This window comes from Salvia hispanica, chromosome 6 (genome assembly GCF_023119035.1).
Source record: "Salvia hispanica cultivar TCC Black 2014 chromosome 6, UniMelb_Shisp_WGS_1.0, whole genome shotgun sequence".
Lineage (NCBI taxonomy): Eukaryota > Viridiplantae > Streptophyta > Magnoliopsida > Lamiales > Lamiaceae > Salvia > Salvia hispanica.
The window spans coordinates 45,387,998-45,402,603 of NC_062970.1; the positions used below are offsets into that span (position 1 = coordinate 45,387,998).

The 14,606-nt window shown below is 34.0% G+C and overlaps 3 protein-coding genes across 3 annotated transcripts; all 3 read left to right on the forward strand.

Moving 5' to 3' along the window:
- The first annotated feature begins 1,153 nt into the window (after positions 1 to 1,153).
- LOC125195499 (F-box protein At3g07870-like) lies at positions 1,154 to 2,338 on the forward strand. The gene has a single exon (XM_048093642.1). It carries the CDS (start codon positions 1,154 to 1,156, stop codon positions 2,336 to 2,338), a length of 1,185 nt encoding a protein of 394 aa, XP_047949599.1.
- Positions 2,339 to 9,444: 7,106 nt separating this feature from the next.
- LOC125197428 (xyloglucan endotransglucosylase/hydrolase protein 24-like) lies at positions 9,445 to 10,697 on the forward strand. Its single transcript, XM_048096163.1, has 3 exons — positions 9,445 to 9,784; positions 9,886 to 10,079; positions 10,200 to 10,697. Exons 1-3 carry the CDS (start codon positions 9,473 to 9,475, stop codon positions 10,555 to 10,557), a joined length of 864 nt encoding a protein of 287 aa, XP_047952120.1. The 5' UTR covers positions 9,445 to 9,472; the 3' UTR covers positions 10,558 to 10,697.
- A 1,268-nt stretch (positions 10,698 to 11,965) lies between these two features.
- LOC125195500 (ATP-dependent DNA helicase PIF1-like) lies at positions 11,966 to 13,483 on the forward strand. Its single transcript, XM_048093643.1, has one exon. It carries the CDS (start codon positions 11,966 to 11,968, stop codon positions 13,481 to 13,483), a length of 1,518 nt encoding a protein of 505 aa, XP_047949600.1.
- Positions 13,484 to 14,606: the final 1,123 nt, after the last annotated feature.

The following is a 14,606-nucleotide window of genomic DNA, read 5'->3' on the forward strand; positions in this document are numbered from 1 at the left end:
CGAGTCATTGTACCTGAGCTAATTCTATCTCAGCTAACCGGGTTAATATTTTACAACCCTAAGACCAATTTAGTGTTTGTTTGGTAGCTTAGATAAGACCAAAATATATGATTTATATGGATTATATTATTTGATTGTTTGGTAGATAAAATAAGGCCATGTTAGGCTATCAAAGCCCATCTCTGCCTACTTAGGCCCGGAGTGATTAGTTCAAAAATCAAAAGGGTAGATTATTTAACAACCAAAAAAAAGTGAGATAGCATATCCTTATCTTAAAGTATATCTTAATTAATTATCTTGTGCTAATTTAATATGCCTACCAAACATGCACTTAACTTTATAAATTTAGCGGGATAATCAGATTAGCTCTCGGATTTTGCGCTACATTGATATTTCTCATCGGATTAAGTAAAACTTTATCGATAGTTCTCGTCGTTCAGTTGTTTCGTTTTTTCCAATCTATATCAACTAATTATTAATTTATTTATATTTTAATATTCAATATATAGTACTCCCTCCGTCCCAATAAATATGAAACATTTGGTTTTCGGCACGGAATTTTATGCAACAGTGTTTTGTGAGTTGATGAAGAAAGAGTAAAGTAGGAGAGAGGGAAAAGTAGAGAGAGTGATGTTTCCATTTTAGGAAACGTTTCATTTTTAGTGGGACAATCCAAAAAGGAAAACGTTGCATTTCTAATGGGACAAGGGAGTACTATAAGATTTGATTGTTTTAATTTAAATCTTTTTTAATGTACTCCATAATTAATCAACCGAATCTATATGTTAAGTACATAATTTAGCTTTTCCAATTTATAGGAGTATAAAATATTTATTTAATTATTTAATTTAAAGATTATAATAAGATTTGATATTTGAAAAAAAAACTTGTGTAGTCAAATAAAATAAATTAATCCTACTCAAGTTAGAATTTATAAACCTATTAAAAGTAAACAATAACTTACGAATATAGAATGCTATAATTAAAGAATCAAGTGAATGATTGAGAGGATATATACGAATCCGAGTAGAGATTTAACTGACATGATTTACATCGTTTCCAAATCAAATTAGGATTATCCGGTTGTTCAAAAAGAAGTATAAATAAATTATCTCCAATTTAAATTTTTTGTCTTTCATCCACAACTACTACGATGAAGATGGAATGTGATAGCACTACAGAAACGAAGGAAGGTTTTTATCTTCCGGAAGAGTTGACAAGAGAGATCCTCGTAAAACTCCCAATCAAAAGCGTCCTAAGGTTCAAGGGTGTTTGTAAGTCATGGCGCGATCTGATAGAGGGGGTTGACTTTGTGAAGTCGTATACTCCGAAACCATGTCTGGTATTCTATTGTAGCGACACCTACGCTGTCTGCGATGTCGAGGCATTCGAGCCACTTTTCGAATTCCGGATGTTTGCTCGAAATAGGTATGGAAACACTGTTCACTATTGTATTGTAGCTGATTCAATTAATGGTTTGCTTTTGGTGAAGGAAATAGCATACAATAATATGCTTTTTGTGTGCAATCCAATCACTCGTGAATGTGTCAGGCTTCCTCCTTTGCCTACTTATTGCTGCATAGTTGGATTTGGAGTGAGCAAATTAAGTGGGAAATATAAGATATTATATGGTGATAAATTTGGGTCATGCCATGTGTGCACTCTAGGAGAAGCTTCTTGGAGAAGCATCTCAAAAGCCTCACCGGGTAGGCCTTTACTAGATCGTAATATTGCTTCATTTTCGAACGGAAATCTTCACTGGCTGGCGTCGGATTCCCAGAAGAAAAACTTTATTTGTTGCTTTGACCTTGAAACCGAGCTATTTACCAGTTTTTCTCTCCCTCCTCGTGTTTATGGTAGCAACAAACTTCGCGAGTATCGGTTGTGCATCTTGGAGGGTCGCCTATGTTTATGCGACACTTTTGATCGCTATAATATTGTTATCTGGTTGATGAGCAACTACGGAGATGAGAATTCTTGGGTAAAGAAATTTGTCTTCTGCCAACGCGTAAATAAACCTTCTTGGCTGCACAACATTGATTCCTTACAACTTGTTCGGCCGATCAAAGTTTTAGCAAATGGTGACTTGTTGTTCCGTAATAATCGACTATATACATACTCCAAAGAGTCTGAAACTCTTGCGAGTTGGGGTGATCGTCTTGCGGTATCTACCCATGATTATTGCAACATCGTTATTTATACACCAAGCTTTCTTTCGCTCAAAGCCATGGGGATTCATAATGTTCGGTCATTAGAAATATTGAGTCCATTTTATTCATCTTTCTTACAAGAAGAACGTTACGACTTTCATAAGAGGAAGAGATATTCAATCATTTAGGTTATCGTATTGTTCATTTCGTAATGTGATCTTCAATAATTACAGATTCTTGTACTATTTTCGTTTTTATAAGTTATAGTAATTTATTCTTATTTTATTTCATTAGATCTTTATTTAATTGTATCATTCTCTATAGATAAACATAATTGATTATTATTGTTATATAAATATAATTAAGAGGGATATAAAAGATAAATTTTAATTTCATAACAGACACAAATTTTCAACTTAGAAGATTGTTTTCAAATATTTAACGAAAAGGACTAACTTTTATTATCATTAATGGATGCAATATTAATTATAGTTCACCCTTCGTGACAAAATGAACTCTACAATGATTTGTAGGTAGTATTATTAATTTTTTTGGTTGAAAATGAAGTTCACTTCATAATAGATAAGTCTTTGTCAAAAATAAAAGTTGACTAATTTTGTAGGACGAGCCAAACTAGAAAATAAAGCACGGAAGAAAGCTCCAAATAGAAATTGAAGAATATACAATTCCTTATGCACTAAGATACTTGTACTATCAAATTTGAAAAGTAGTAGTATATGATGTGGGAATTAAATAAATGGCAAATGATGGTGTCGAAACAATTAATCATTCTATAAAATGAACTATTAAAAACAAAAAAAAAAAGTACAAAAATCAATACGAATTTATGACTATATTTTGCTATAAGAACTTAATGATCGACTCTTCGCGAATTCCCATGCTTTTAAGCGAAAGAAAGCTTGGGGTATAAGTAACAATGTTGGAATCATAATAGGTAGTTAGTTGATCAGGATCATAAGGCTCAACTTTTTTAGTCTCTCTGAAGTAGATAAATATGTGGTTATACGACCATTGGTCATTCACTGATGATAACAACAAGTCACCATTTCCAAAAACTTTGAGGAAAAAAGAAAGTCCAAGAGCATTCGGTCTTTGTTTGCGAAAGGTATGTTTCTTTGTCCAAGAATTCTCGTCTCTATAGATGTTCATCCACCAAATAACAATACAGTCATTTGAACCATCAAATAAACATAGTCGACCATCCAAACTACGTAGGTGACATCCGCGAATTGCACGCAAAGGTCCAGGAGGAAGAGAGAAACTAGTAAACACCTCGGTTTCAATATCAAAACAACAAATCAACCCATTTCTCTGAAGATCAGATGCCTAACCAGTGAAAATTTCCATTAAAAACCAAAGCATAATTTGCACCACATCGCAGTCTAGGGTTGTAAATCTTGTTTAATAGTTGCATTTTTCCAAGTCTATTCGGCTTTGTATTTATTTATTTTAGGTTATAAATTGGAATTAGATATGGCTTTCTTAATTGAAAAAATAAATATAATCTACTCCAGAATTAATTTAAAGAATCCACGGAAATCATTAAGCATGTCATGAGTTGAATTAATAATGGAATAATTTTAATTTTTAAAATTAAAAAAAAAAAAAACAAGTTTTATTGATAATCTTTCTGCAAATTTTATCTTTCTCAAATTATGTAAGTATTTTCGTATTTAGAAAATTAGAATGATGAATCATGCTTAATTATAATAATAATGATAATAAATTACAACAGTTATAATTATAGCAAAGATATTATCAATATATTTTTCTATTATTATAGCAATATACAATAATTTTGTCATTAAATTACTATAATGATATTCACTTAATTTAGACCCGATTGACATTTACTTAATTTAGATCGTTTCGAATTTATAATAGGATTAATCGATTGTTATAAATATGACTTAGGAGAATAGTTCTTTTCTTCATCCACTACTACTCTCTAATTAACGCAAGTCTAAAATGGAGGAAGTTTTCTTTAAAAAACTATCGAAAAAGTTGACCAGAGAGGTCTTGGCTAGACTCCCTATTAGAAGCATTATGAGGTGCAAATGTGTTTGTAAATCATGGCGCGCTCTGATAGAAGGGTGTGAGTTTGCAATGACTTATACTTCGAAACCAGGCCTGTGTATCTCTTCTAAAGACCGCGGCTATACAGTCTGCGATGGTGAGACATTCGACCCACTTTTTGGATTCACGATTCATCGTGACATATTATATGCATGTGCAAATATATTTGTTGATCGTCATGTGATTGATTCAGTTAATGGTTTGCTTTTACTTTTGTTGCGCTATGGATATGATTATGTTTATTATGTATGCAATCCAATTACTCGTGAATGTGTTGTGCTTCCTTCATTAGCTCCTCTCCTTAGAAGTGGAGCGAATTCCATGCTTGGATTTGGAGTGAGCAAATTAAGCGGGAAATATAAGGTTTTATATGTGGTTGAATATCGATTATATGTATGCGATCTTGGAGGAGGGACGTGGAGAACCATATCAGAAGAAGCTCCGGGCAGACGTATATTGCTTAATAAGACTACATTTTTTAACGGAAATCTTCACTGGCTGGCATTGGATATCGAGAACAATCCCATAGTTTGTTGTTTTGATCTTGAAACCGAGTTATGTACCCGTTTTTCTCTTCCTCCTCGTGTTTATGGTAACGAAAAACTTCAACAATCTCGGCTATGTGTTTTGGACGGTCAACTGTGTTTATGTGATGTGAAATTTGACCGTGTTGTTGTTATTTGGGCGATGAATATCTATGGAGATGAGAATTCTTGGATAAAGGAATATATGTTCCACAGACCGCATCACATTGATTCATATGTTAGGCCAGTTACTGTTTTAGCAAATGGTGACTTGTTGTTCATAACGAAGTATATTGGTCGACTACTCATATATTCCACCAAAAACAGTAGACATCTTGCGAGTTTCGATCTTCCTAAAAGAGTTGAGGAATTTGAGTCCGAGGTTGCTATTTATACACCAAGTTTTTATTCGATCAAAGCCAATGGGGTTGGCCATGTTATTCTTCATTCTACCTAAGTTTTTAGTAGGATTCTCAATGTTCCGTCTTTTAAATTTGGGTCATTTCAATTGTTATTAGGCAATACATATATATTACTCTCTCCGTTCCATAATAATGGAGGCGTTTCTTTTCGGTATGGAGATTGAGAAAAATAGTGTTAGGTGAGTTAAGTAAAAGGATAGTAAAGTGGAAAAAGAAAAAGGTAGACAGATGAAGAGAGAGTAAAGTAGGTGTGGAAAAATATGTCGACTTTTATTAAAAAGGGAAATAACTCTATTACTATGGAACGTACCAAAATGGCAAAAAGACTCTATTACTGAACGGAGGGAGTATATTTGATATGAGACATTATTTTATTTCATACTAATATGTAATTCATTTACTTTATTATAAGTTCGTTTTCGGATATTCATTGTATTGAACGATAAATCTACCAACAAAATCATAATTTATCTTGTTCAATTAATTTATTATCATGGTATGTCCTCTAACTACTTTTTATAGTGAATATTTTCTTCTGTAACATAAAAATAGTGCATATAAAATTAAATGAAAATTAATATAGAATTAGTAAAATAAGAGAGAGGAAAGGAGAATGATTGTTAAAATATTGTTAAGAGAATGATAAATCATACTTACTACTTAATAATAGTAATAACAATAATTATTATAAATTACTAGAATTATACTAATAGCAACAAGATTAATAAAATATTATTTTATCATAGCAATAATTTTATCTTAAAATTATTATAATGATAATATACAACTCACTACGATAATTGTAATTTAATTAGTTAAATTATAATCATAGTAATACTTCAAAATTAATGATTTTTATTTATTGTTTTTATTATTATTGTTACTACTGTTATTATTTCATTATTAGTTAATAGTTAATTAATAAAGTATTACTTTTAAAATTATAAGTTATAACCAATCATAATAAAGTAACAATAAATAAATAAATAAATAAATAAAATTGTAACAGTAATCATGTTCATTGTTATATTTATAATTTATTATTTTGCTAAAAGTTTTTAAGAAAGTCCTATGATTATTATAACTATGAATCATAATAAATTATAATTATAATTATGATATTTTCATTAATTCCGTAGTAATACGAAATGTTGAGGGTTGATTGAATATTTTCTTGATCCGCCCTTATTCTAGGTGGATAGATACAATAAAGCCAAGAAAATCTTATTAATATAATTTTTATTGATATTTCTAATCACTATATAAGTAATAAATATGAAGAAGAGAAATTACAATCTCCAAAAAGATTTCTTTCCTAACAAACAAACGCCAAATATTCACTTAATTTAGACCGTTTCCCATTCGCAATAGGATTAATCGGTTGTTAAAAATATAAGTTAGAAGAATAGTTTTTTTCTTCATCTACTTCTACTCTTCTCTAATAAACGTGAGTCTAAGATGGAGGAAGTTTTCTTTACAAAACTATCGGAGAAGATGATGAGAAACATCCTTGGAAGACTCAAGATTAGAAGCATTATAAAGTGCAAGTGTGTTTGTAAACAATGGCGCGATCTCATAGATAGGGTGTCTTATCAACAACAGACATGATTATGATTTATTGTTATAGCGGTTATGATTTTTGATTCATTTTAGTAGTATATTTTTTTGTATCACACGTATTACAAATATGTGTGGAGATATTTGATCGATTAAGACCGAAGAAATAAAACACGATATTTTTATCATTCTCGCGGTCTCCCTTAAACCACTCCGCTTCCTCCTGATCTCTTTTAATATTTGAATGGAAATTTTCACTTGTTGGCATTGATTTTGAGAACAATCTCAAGATTCATTGTTTTGATATTTTGAAACCGAGCTATTTATCTGTTTTTGTCTTCCTCCTCGTTTTTATGGAAAAACCTCGTATTGATACATATGTTCGGTCGTTATCAATTTTGGCAAATAGTGAATTGTTATTTATGGCAAAGTATGATGGTTGATTATTAATACTATTGAATGATATTTTTCCAACACATGTCGTGTACATTCAATGGGGTTTGCAATGTTCATTTATTAACCATTTATTATACCTAAGTTTTAAGTAGGATTCACAATGTTCAGTCTTTAAAATTTGGGTAGTTTCAATTGTTAATATGCAAAATATATAGATGTACAATTGAATAGTAGTAGTAATATATTTCCAGCACATGTCGCGTACGTAAATTTAATATAGTATGAACTACAAAACAACCCCAAAATCCCATTAGATACATCAAATAAATTAACTTACTCATTTGGGGTATGAATTATTTCTATGGGAAGGATGAAAAAGGAAATATGACTTATTTCTATGGAACGGAGAGAGTATAAAATATGCACTTTGATACAAAATTATTCCTAAGCTACACATAATTTCTCTTATACAAAAGAAATGCTCATAGCCAAAAAAAATTGACAAGTAATATGTATCAATTCGTAATAGAATCAATAAAATATAACTAGAAGATAATAGTAAAACGAAAAAAATATACGAGAATCTTATGAAATACTTACAAATATACGAGAGTTTTAGTTTCATTTTTAAGAGGTCTAAATATGTAAGAAATCTAGCAAAAAGTACAACTTTCCTTAATAATTCAATGTTTTATTACCTCAAATTGTGATAAATAATTCACTAGCTAGCTCTAGTTATTTATACACATTATAATTTATATTTGAAAATTAGATAGAAGACATAAAAATAAATGAACGAAAATAGACATTATAAATCAAATTATATAATATATAACTATAAACTAAACCTAATAATAATGAGTTTAAAAACGTGGTAATATCTTACGATAAAATCCAAACTAAGTACTATATTTAATAAGAATTTCAAATAAATCACCAAATTAACAAATACAACTAATCAACAAACTAAGTACTAATCCCTAAAAACCAAAGAAAAAAACAAAGTAATAAGAATAAAGAGTATTATTCTTTTATAACGACACTAATTCTTAAGAGAAATATTACTATATGTATGTTATACAAATACCTATAATTATTTTAAATTGTAACGAATCAATTAATCCTACTAAAAGGAAAGGGACCCTCTTCACCGTCTCACTATGTAATTGGTCTCAGTGAAATGATCAAAAGTTGGTAGACTCTTTATGAGAAGCTGCCAAGAAATAATTAGCACCGCCGCCTAGTATATAAAATATTAATTCTACCAATAAAAGTTACAAATTCATAACTTATATTGCTTTATTAGTTTATTATCATGATATCTATGTCCTCTAACTACTATTCTTATAATGTATAATGATATATATGTCCTCTAACTACTATTCTTATAATTCATGCATTTACTTTTTTCCATCTTTCTCTAGGTGTGATATACCTAAATTTAATATTTTTAAATTTTCAAAATAATTGGATTTTTATTTAAATGGGACCGCATTTAAAATTAAAATAAATTCACCTTCATTTTAAATAGTGAAAGTCGGGTAACACAAGAAAATACTCCCTCCGTCTCAGATAATTCGACTCAATATTTCATTTTGGGCAGTCCTACATAATTTGTTTCATTTCACTTTTACCATTTTTGATAGTGGACCCCATATTCCACTAACTCATTCCTACTCACATTTTATTATAAAACTAATACTTTAAAAGTAGGACCCACATTCCACCGACTTTTTCAACTCACTTTCCATTAGATTTCTTAAAACTCATGCCGGGTCAAAATATCTTAAATTATCTGAGATGGAGGGAGTAATATGTATTTACGATCTAATTTTATTTGAGAAAACATATGAAAATAAAACTAGAAAATGATAAAAGTGTGATTTACAAAACATATCAATCTAATTTTAAAAATAAGTTCGCTATATATATTTACTAGTGAGGATCACCTATGGCTTTTCCTACACCATCGTCTACTCCACTCCTCATAAATATAAAATATGATGGTGGGGTCATTACTCATGTATATGAGCGATGGAGTAGAGGATGGTGTAGGAAAAGCCGTAGGTGATCCTTACTGTTTATTTACAGCACGCCCGAACTGAAAAATCCTGACTCCGATACTGCACCAGAGAGAAAGAGCAACGTTCTTTCATGGTCATATGTGGTCAAGACATGTTCCTCTTGGTATAGGCGCCAACCGAATATAATAATATGGGTGGATTAGGATATGACCCATTGCCAATGAATTACGCGTTCAATTATTGTGTTTGCTCTTCAATTGCCAGCTCACACTTTCCCAACTATATATACTCTTCCAAATCCCATGCTTCTCTATCCATATCTCTTTCTCACTCTCATTTCACTACACACAAAAATGGTACCTTCATTTCTAGCATTCCTCTCAGCCTTCCTGGCCCTAGCCTTCTTGACCGCCGCCGATTTCTACCGCGACACCACCACCACATTTGGCGAAGGCCGCGCCAAGATACTTGAAGGCGGCCGCGGCCTCTCTCTTTCCCTCGACCAATCCTCTGGCTCCGGTTTCCAGTCCAAGAACGAGTTCTTGTTCGGCCGCTTCGACATGCAGCTCAAACTCGTCCCCGGCAACTCCGCCGGAACCGTCACCACTTTTTACGTTAGTATTTAGAATTAATTCAAATTTAGAATTCGATTTCATTATTGAAATCATTAAAGTATTGAAATATGACTTACAGTATATACTTATAAAAAATGCAGTTGTCATCTCAAGGTCCAGGCCATGACGAAATCGACTTCGAATTTCTTGGAAATTCGAGCGGAAATCCCTACACAGTTCACACAAACGTGTTCTCGAAAGGAAAAGGCGACAAAGAGCAACAGTTCCATCTCTGGTTCGACCCCACCGCCGCCTTCCACACCTACTCCATCGTCTGGAGCCCCAACAAAATCATGTAATTATTTTTCATTTTGGTCCGTTTAAAAAAAATAGTTTTTCTTTTTTTTTTAAGTAACGTATCATGTCATTTTATTTTCTCTTTCTTATTTTATTAATTTTATATTTAAACTTGCAGATTCCTAGTGGACAACAGCCCCATCAGAGTGTTCAACAACCACGGTAGCTCGGGCGTGGCCTTCCCCACGAATCAACCGATGAGGGTATACTGCAGCCTCTGGAACGCGGACGACTGGGCCACGCAGGGCGGCCGCGTGAAGACCGACTGGACCCACGCTCCATTCACCGCATACTACAGAAACTTCAACATCGGCTCGTGCGCAGCCGGAACGCCCTGCGCGACTCAGGAGCTCGACGCGAAGGCGAGAAACAGGCTCAGATGGGTGCAGCAGAATCACATGGTTTACAATTACTGCGCAGATTCCAACAGATTCCCTCAGGGATCTTCTCTAGAGTGCAAGCGTTCCAGATTTTAATATTCCATCATCAGTTTATTTTAATATCGTGTCATATCATTCCTGTGTGTCTATATTTGATTCCCTTCATATTCTTATTCAATGTAATTTTATGTGATGAAGTTCTCACCATAATAAAATATTTCACATTTTATTTGTAACTTTATTGTAGTGCATAATTTTTCTCGTACACATACGTGAATCGCATAAAATAAAATTACAATGTTATAAAGATATGTAATGTTAGTGCCATTGATAAATTCAAAAATTATGATTTTATAAAAAAAATTCAAATTTTTTAGAATTAATTTTAGTTATGATGTACTAATATTATACTAATAAATTTTAAATTTATATAAATATTTAAGAGTAAAGGCTAAATCTGGTCCTAAACATATTCTCATTTTATGATTTTGGTCCTATATTTTATCTTTTGAATTTTTGCATCCTAAACATTTGAACTCGGATCACAATTGGTCATACACTAACAATTCCGTCAATGTTGAAACAGTTTTAATTTTGACATATTTTTAAACGGTTTTACCCCGAAAGGGACTGTTAAAACCATCAAAATCGGTCAAAATCGGGTTAGAACCGTTTAAAAATTAACAGTATTGTTAGTGTATGACCAATTGTGATTCGAGTTGAAATCTTCGGGATGCAAAAATTCATAAGATAAAGTATAAGACTAAAATTATAAAATGGACCTAATGTTCAGGAACAGTTTTGGTCTTTTCTCAATATTTAACTTTGGAGTAGAATATAATTATGTACAAAAAGCGTGACACTGAATCTTATCCCATATTATTAGTACTCCCTCCGTCCCGACTAAAATGACACATTGCTTAGCCGGCACGGGATTTTAGGAGTTATTGGTTAAAGTGTTTAATTGGAGAGAGAAGGTTGGTGTAAGTATTAAAGTAGAGAGATAAAGAAAGATAAATATTTTAATAGGAGTGAGAAAAAGTGGTTGAATGTATTAATTGGAGAGAGAAAGTTACCAAAAAAGGAAATGTGTCATTTTAGTTGGAACAAACTAAAGAGTAAAACGTGTTATCTTATTCTTAAGCGGGACGGAGGGAATAGTATTTATTTTGATTAAAAAGATAAATGGCAAATTCATGCCCCCAAATCGAATTTAATCAATTCTATAAACCTAGTGCTGAGATAGGCCCAAAATATCGGCCCGAAATCAATCCGAGGCCCGGATTCAAAGCATCGCCTGCAACCTCACTCCTCCCTCTCTGCTAAACCTAGCTGCTGAATCCAAAATTGCGATGCTGTGAGCAAGAAATGAGGTAATTTCACTCGATTATGTTGATTGCTATTGATTTTAAGAAGAAGAATGCCTGTTTTCGAATTCGATTTTCCGTTATCTGCCGACATTTCATGACCTAGAGTGAGAGAGAGCATAGATATGATTGTGACTATGAAATTGTGGTCGTTCGCCGTCACCGTGTGCCGCCATTTCAGCTCCAAATCTGCTTTTGGCACTAGCCAGAAAACTGGCAAATTTAATTATTGGATTAAGGCTGCAAATCGTTCCAAAAAAGTGAGAACGCCTAAAATTAATTGGACGGATGAGCAAAATCGAGCGTTGGAAGCTGTTTCGAATGGAAAATCTGTTTTTGTTACAGGCTCTGCTGGTACGGGGAAGACGTTTTTGCTTGAGGAAATCATTAAGAGGCTGAAGAAAATCCATGGCCGGTCTAGGGTTTATGTGACTGCTTCGACCGGGGCGGCCGCCTGCGCCCTCCACGGACAGACGCTGCATTCGTTTGCCGGCGTTGGTTATGGGGAGTTGGATAGGGAGGGGCTGCTGGAGAGGGTTTTGTCGGATAAAAGGGCGTGCCGGAGGTGGAGGAACGTGAAGGCATTGGTTATCGATGAGACGAGCATGGTTGATGCGAAGCTCTTCGATGGCATGGCTTACGTTGCCAGGACTTTGAGGGAGGAGGATAAGGAGACTTGGGGCGGGATTCAGCTGATTGTGAGTGGCGATTTCTTTCAGTTGTCGCCTATTATTGAAAAGACGAAGACGAAGGAGAAGGGGAAGAAGAAAAGGAAGAAGAAGGGGGATGTGAAGGTGTATGCTTTCGAAGCAGATTGTTGGGGGTCGAGCTTTGATCTTCAGATTGAGCTGACGAGGGTGTTCAGGCAGTCGGACTCGTTGCTGGTGCATTTGCTGCAGGGGATACGGAGGGCAGAGATCGGCCCTGAAGAGTTGGAGCTTCTGGTTGAGTGTTGCTCGGTGAATGAGCCGGATCCTGACGCTGTGCGTCTCTTTCCAAGGATTTCGGATGTTGATGAGGTAAATAAGGAGAAGATGAAGGGATTGGGCGAGGAGATTTACACCTACACAGCTCAAGATTCGGGCGAGAAGCAGTGGAAAAGGCAGCTGGAGATAGGGATTGCTCGCGACACCCTTGAGCTCTGCGTTGGTGCTCGGGTGATGCTGATAAAGAACATAAGCCCGTGGCGTAAGCTGGTGAATGGTGCAACCGGGACTGTCTTAGGGTTCTGCAAGCTCGTTGACAAGAACTACGGGATGTCTGCTGGTTGCAGCCACGGGGACGTGCTTCCTTTGGTGAAGTTCGACTCGGGCTCTGAGCTGATAGTCGAGCCAGAGACGTGGGAGGTCAGGGACGGGGATAAGGTGGTTGCTAGACGAAGGCAGATCCCACTTATACTGTCGTGGGCGCTGAGCATTCACAAGTGTCAAGGGATGAGTCTCGACAAGCTGCACGCGGACCTGTCTCGGGTTTTTGGGCATGGGATGGTCTATGTTGCGCTGTCGCGTGTGAGGAGCTTGGCGGGGCTGGGTCTGTCGGGTCTGGAGCCATCGAAGATCAAGGCTCACCCCAAAGTTCTGGAGTTCTACCGCGGTTTTAGTGAGAGCGGGGAAGGGGGAAGTGAAGTGGTTGTTGGCAAGAAAAAACCATCTTAGGATTGAAGAGAAGCAGTTTTAGCTCTGTAACACCAGCCTTTGTGTGTGAATCTGAGATTCCTTGATATCGAATTTAATGGGATAAGATTCAATAGATTCAATCTTTATAGATCACATGTTATAGAAAAATCAATCAAGTACAAACTCTGCCGAATATCGAATACTTCCTCCATCGGATAAGCAAGACATTTCTTTTTCGCACTTGTTTTGGGAAAATAATATATTACATTATTCTTCCTCTTATTTTAATTAAACTTCATTTTAAATATTTTAAACGTGTGCGAAAAAGAAGCGTGTAGCTTCTCTTTGGATGAGTTGTTTTATATTTTGAGATTCTTATAAATCAATACTAAAATATAATATTGGATTCGCTAAAATTTAAGAACTCATGAATCAAAGGCAAATTTTAAAGTAATGCTTATTGCTTTATTACATGGTTAATAGTCATTTAACCACTAATAAAGTTTGATCAAAATAATCGGTGACAATCAAATGCCGATGTATCAGTAAAATAAGTGGAGTACTTGTTTCGTCGGGGCGTCCATGTTCTAGATACCTCTCCGTCATGTATTAGTATCTGGCTCCTGCACGACACAATTGGTGTGGTGTTCTTATTATCGGTAACTTCGTTTTTTGAGATTTTCAGGTTACTTTACTACCAAAAAGAATAAAATAAAGTGGAGTACTTTTTATTTCATTATTTTTTAAAATAGTGTTATTTTAAACATTATTATTAAAAGATATCGCTTTGAACATAAATGAGTTGATGGAGAAAAATTAAAACTTCTAGAATTAAATTAAAATTCATGATTAAAAAGACTACTCCTTCCGTCCACATAAAATAGATCACTTTTGCCATTTTGGGACGTCCACAAAAAATAGATCACTTTCTAAAAATGGAAAGTTTATCTCTCATACTTTTTCCACTTTTTCTTCCCTCTCTCATACTTTACTCACTTTTTCTCCATATCTCTCTTACTTTACCTACTTTTTCTCCTCATCTCTCTTACTTTACCAATTCTACATTAAAACCCGTGCCGAACAACAATAAATCTATTGTTTGTGGACGGAAGGAGTATTATTCTAGTACTATTATAACGTTATTAATTATAGTAGTATTAAT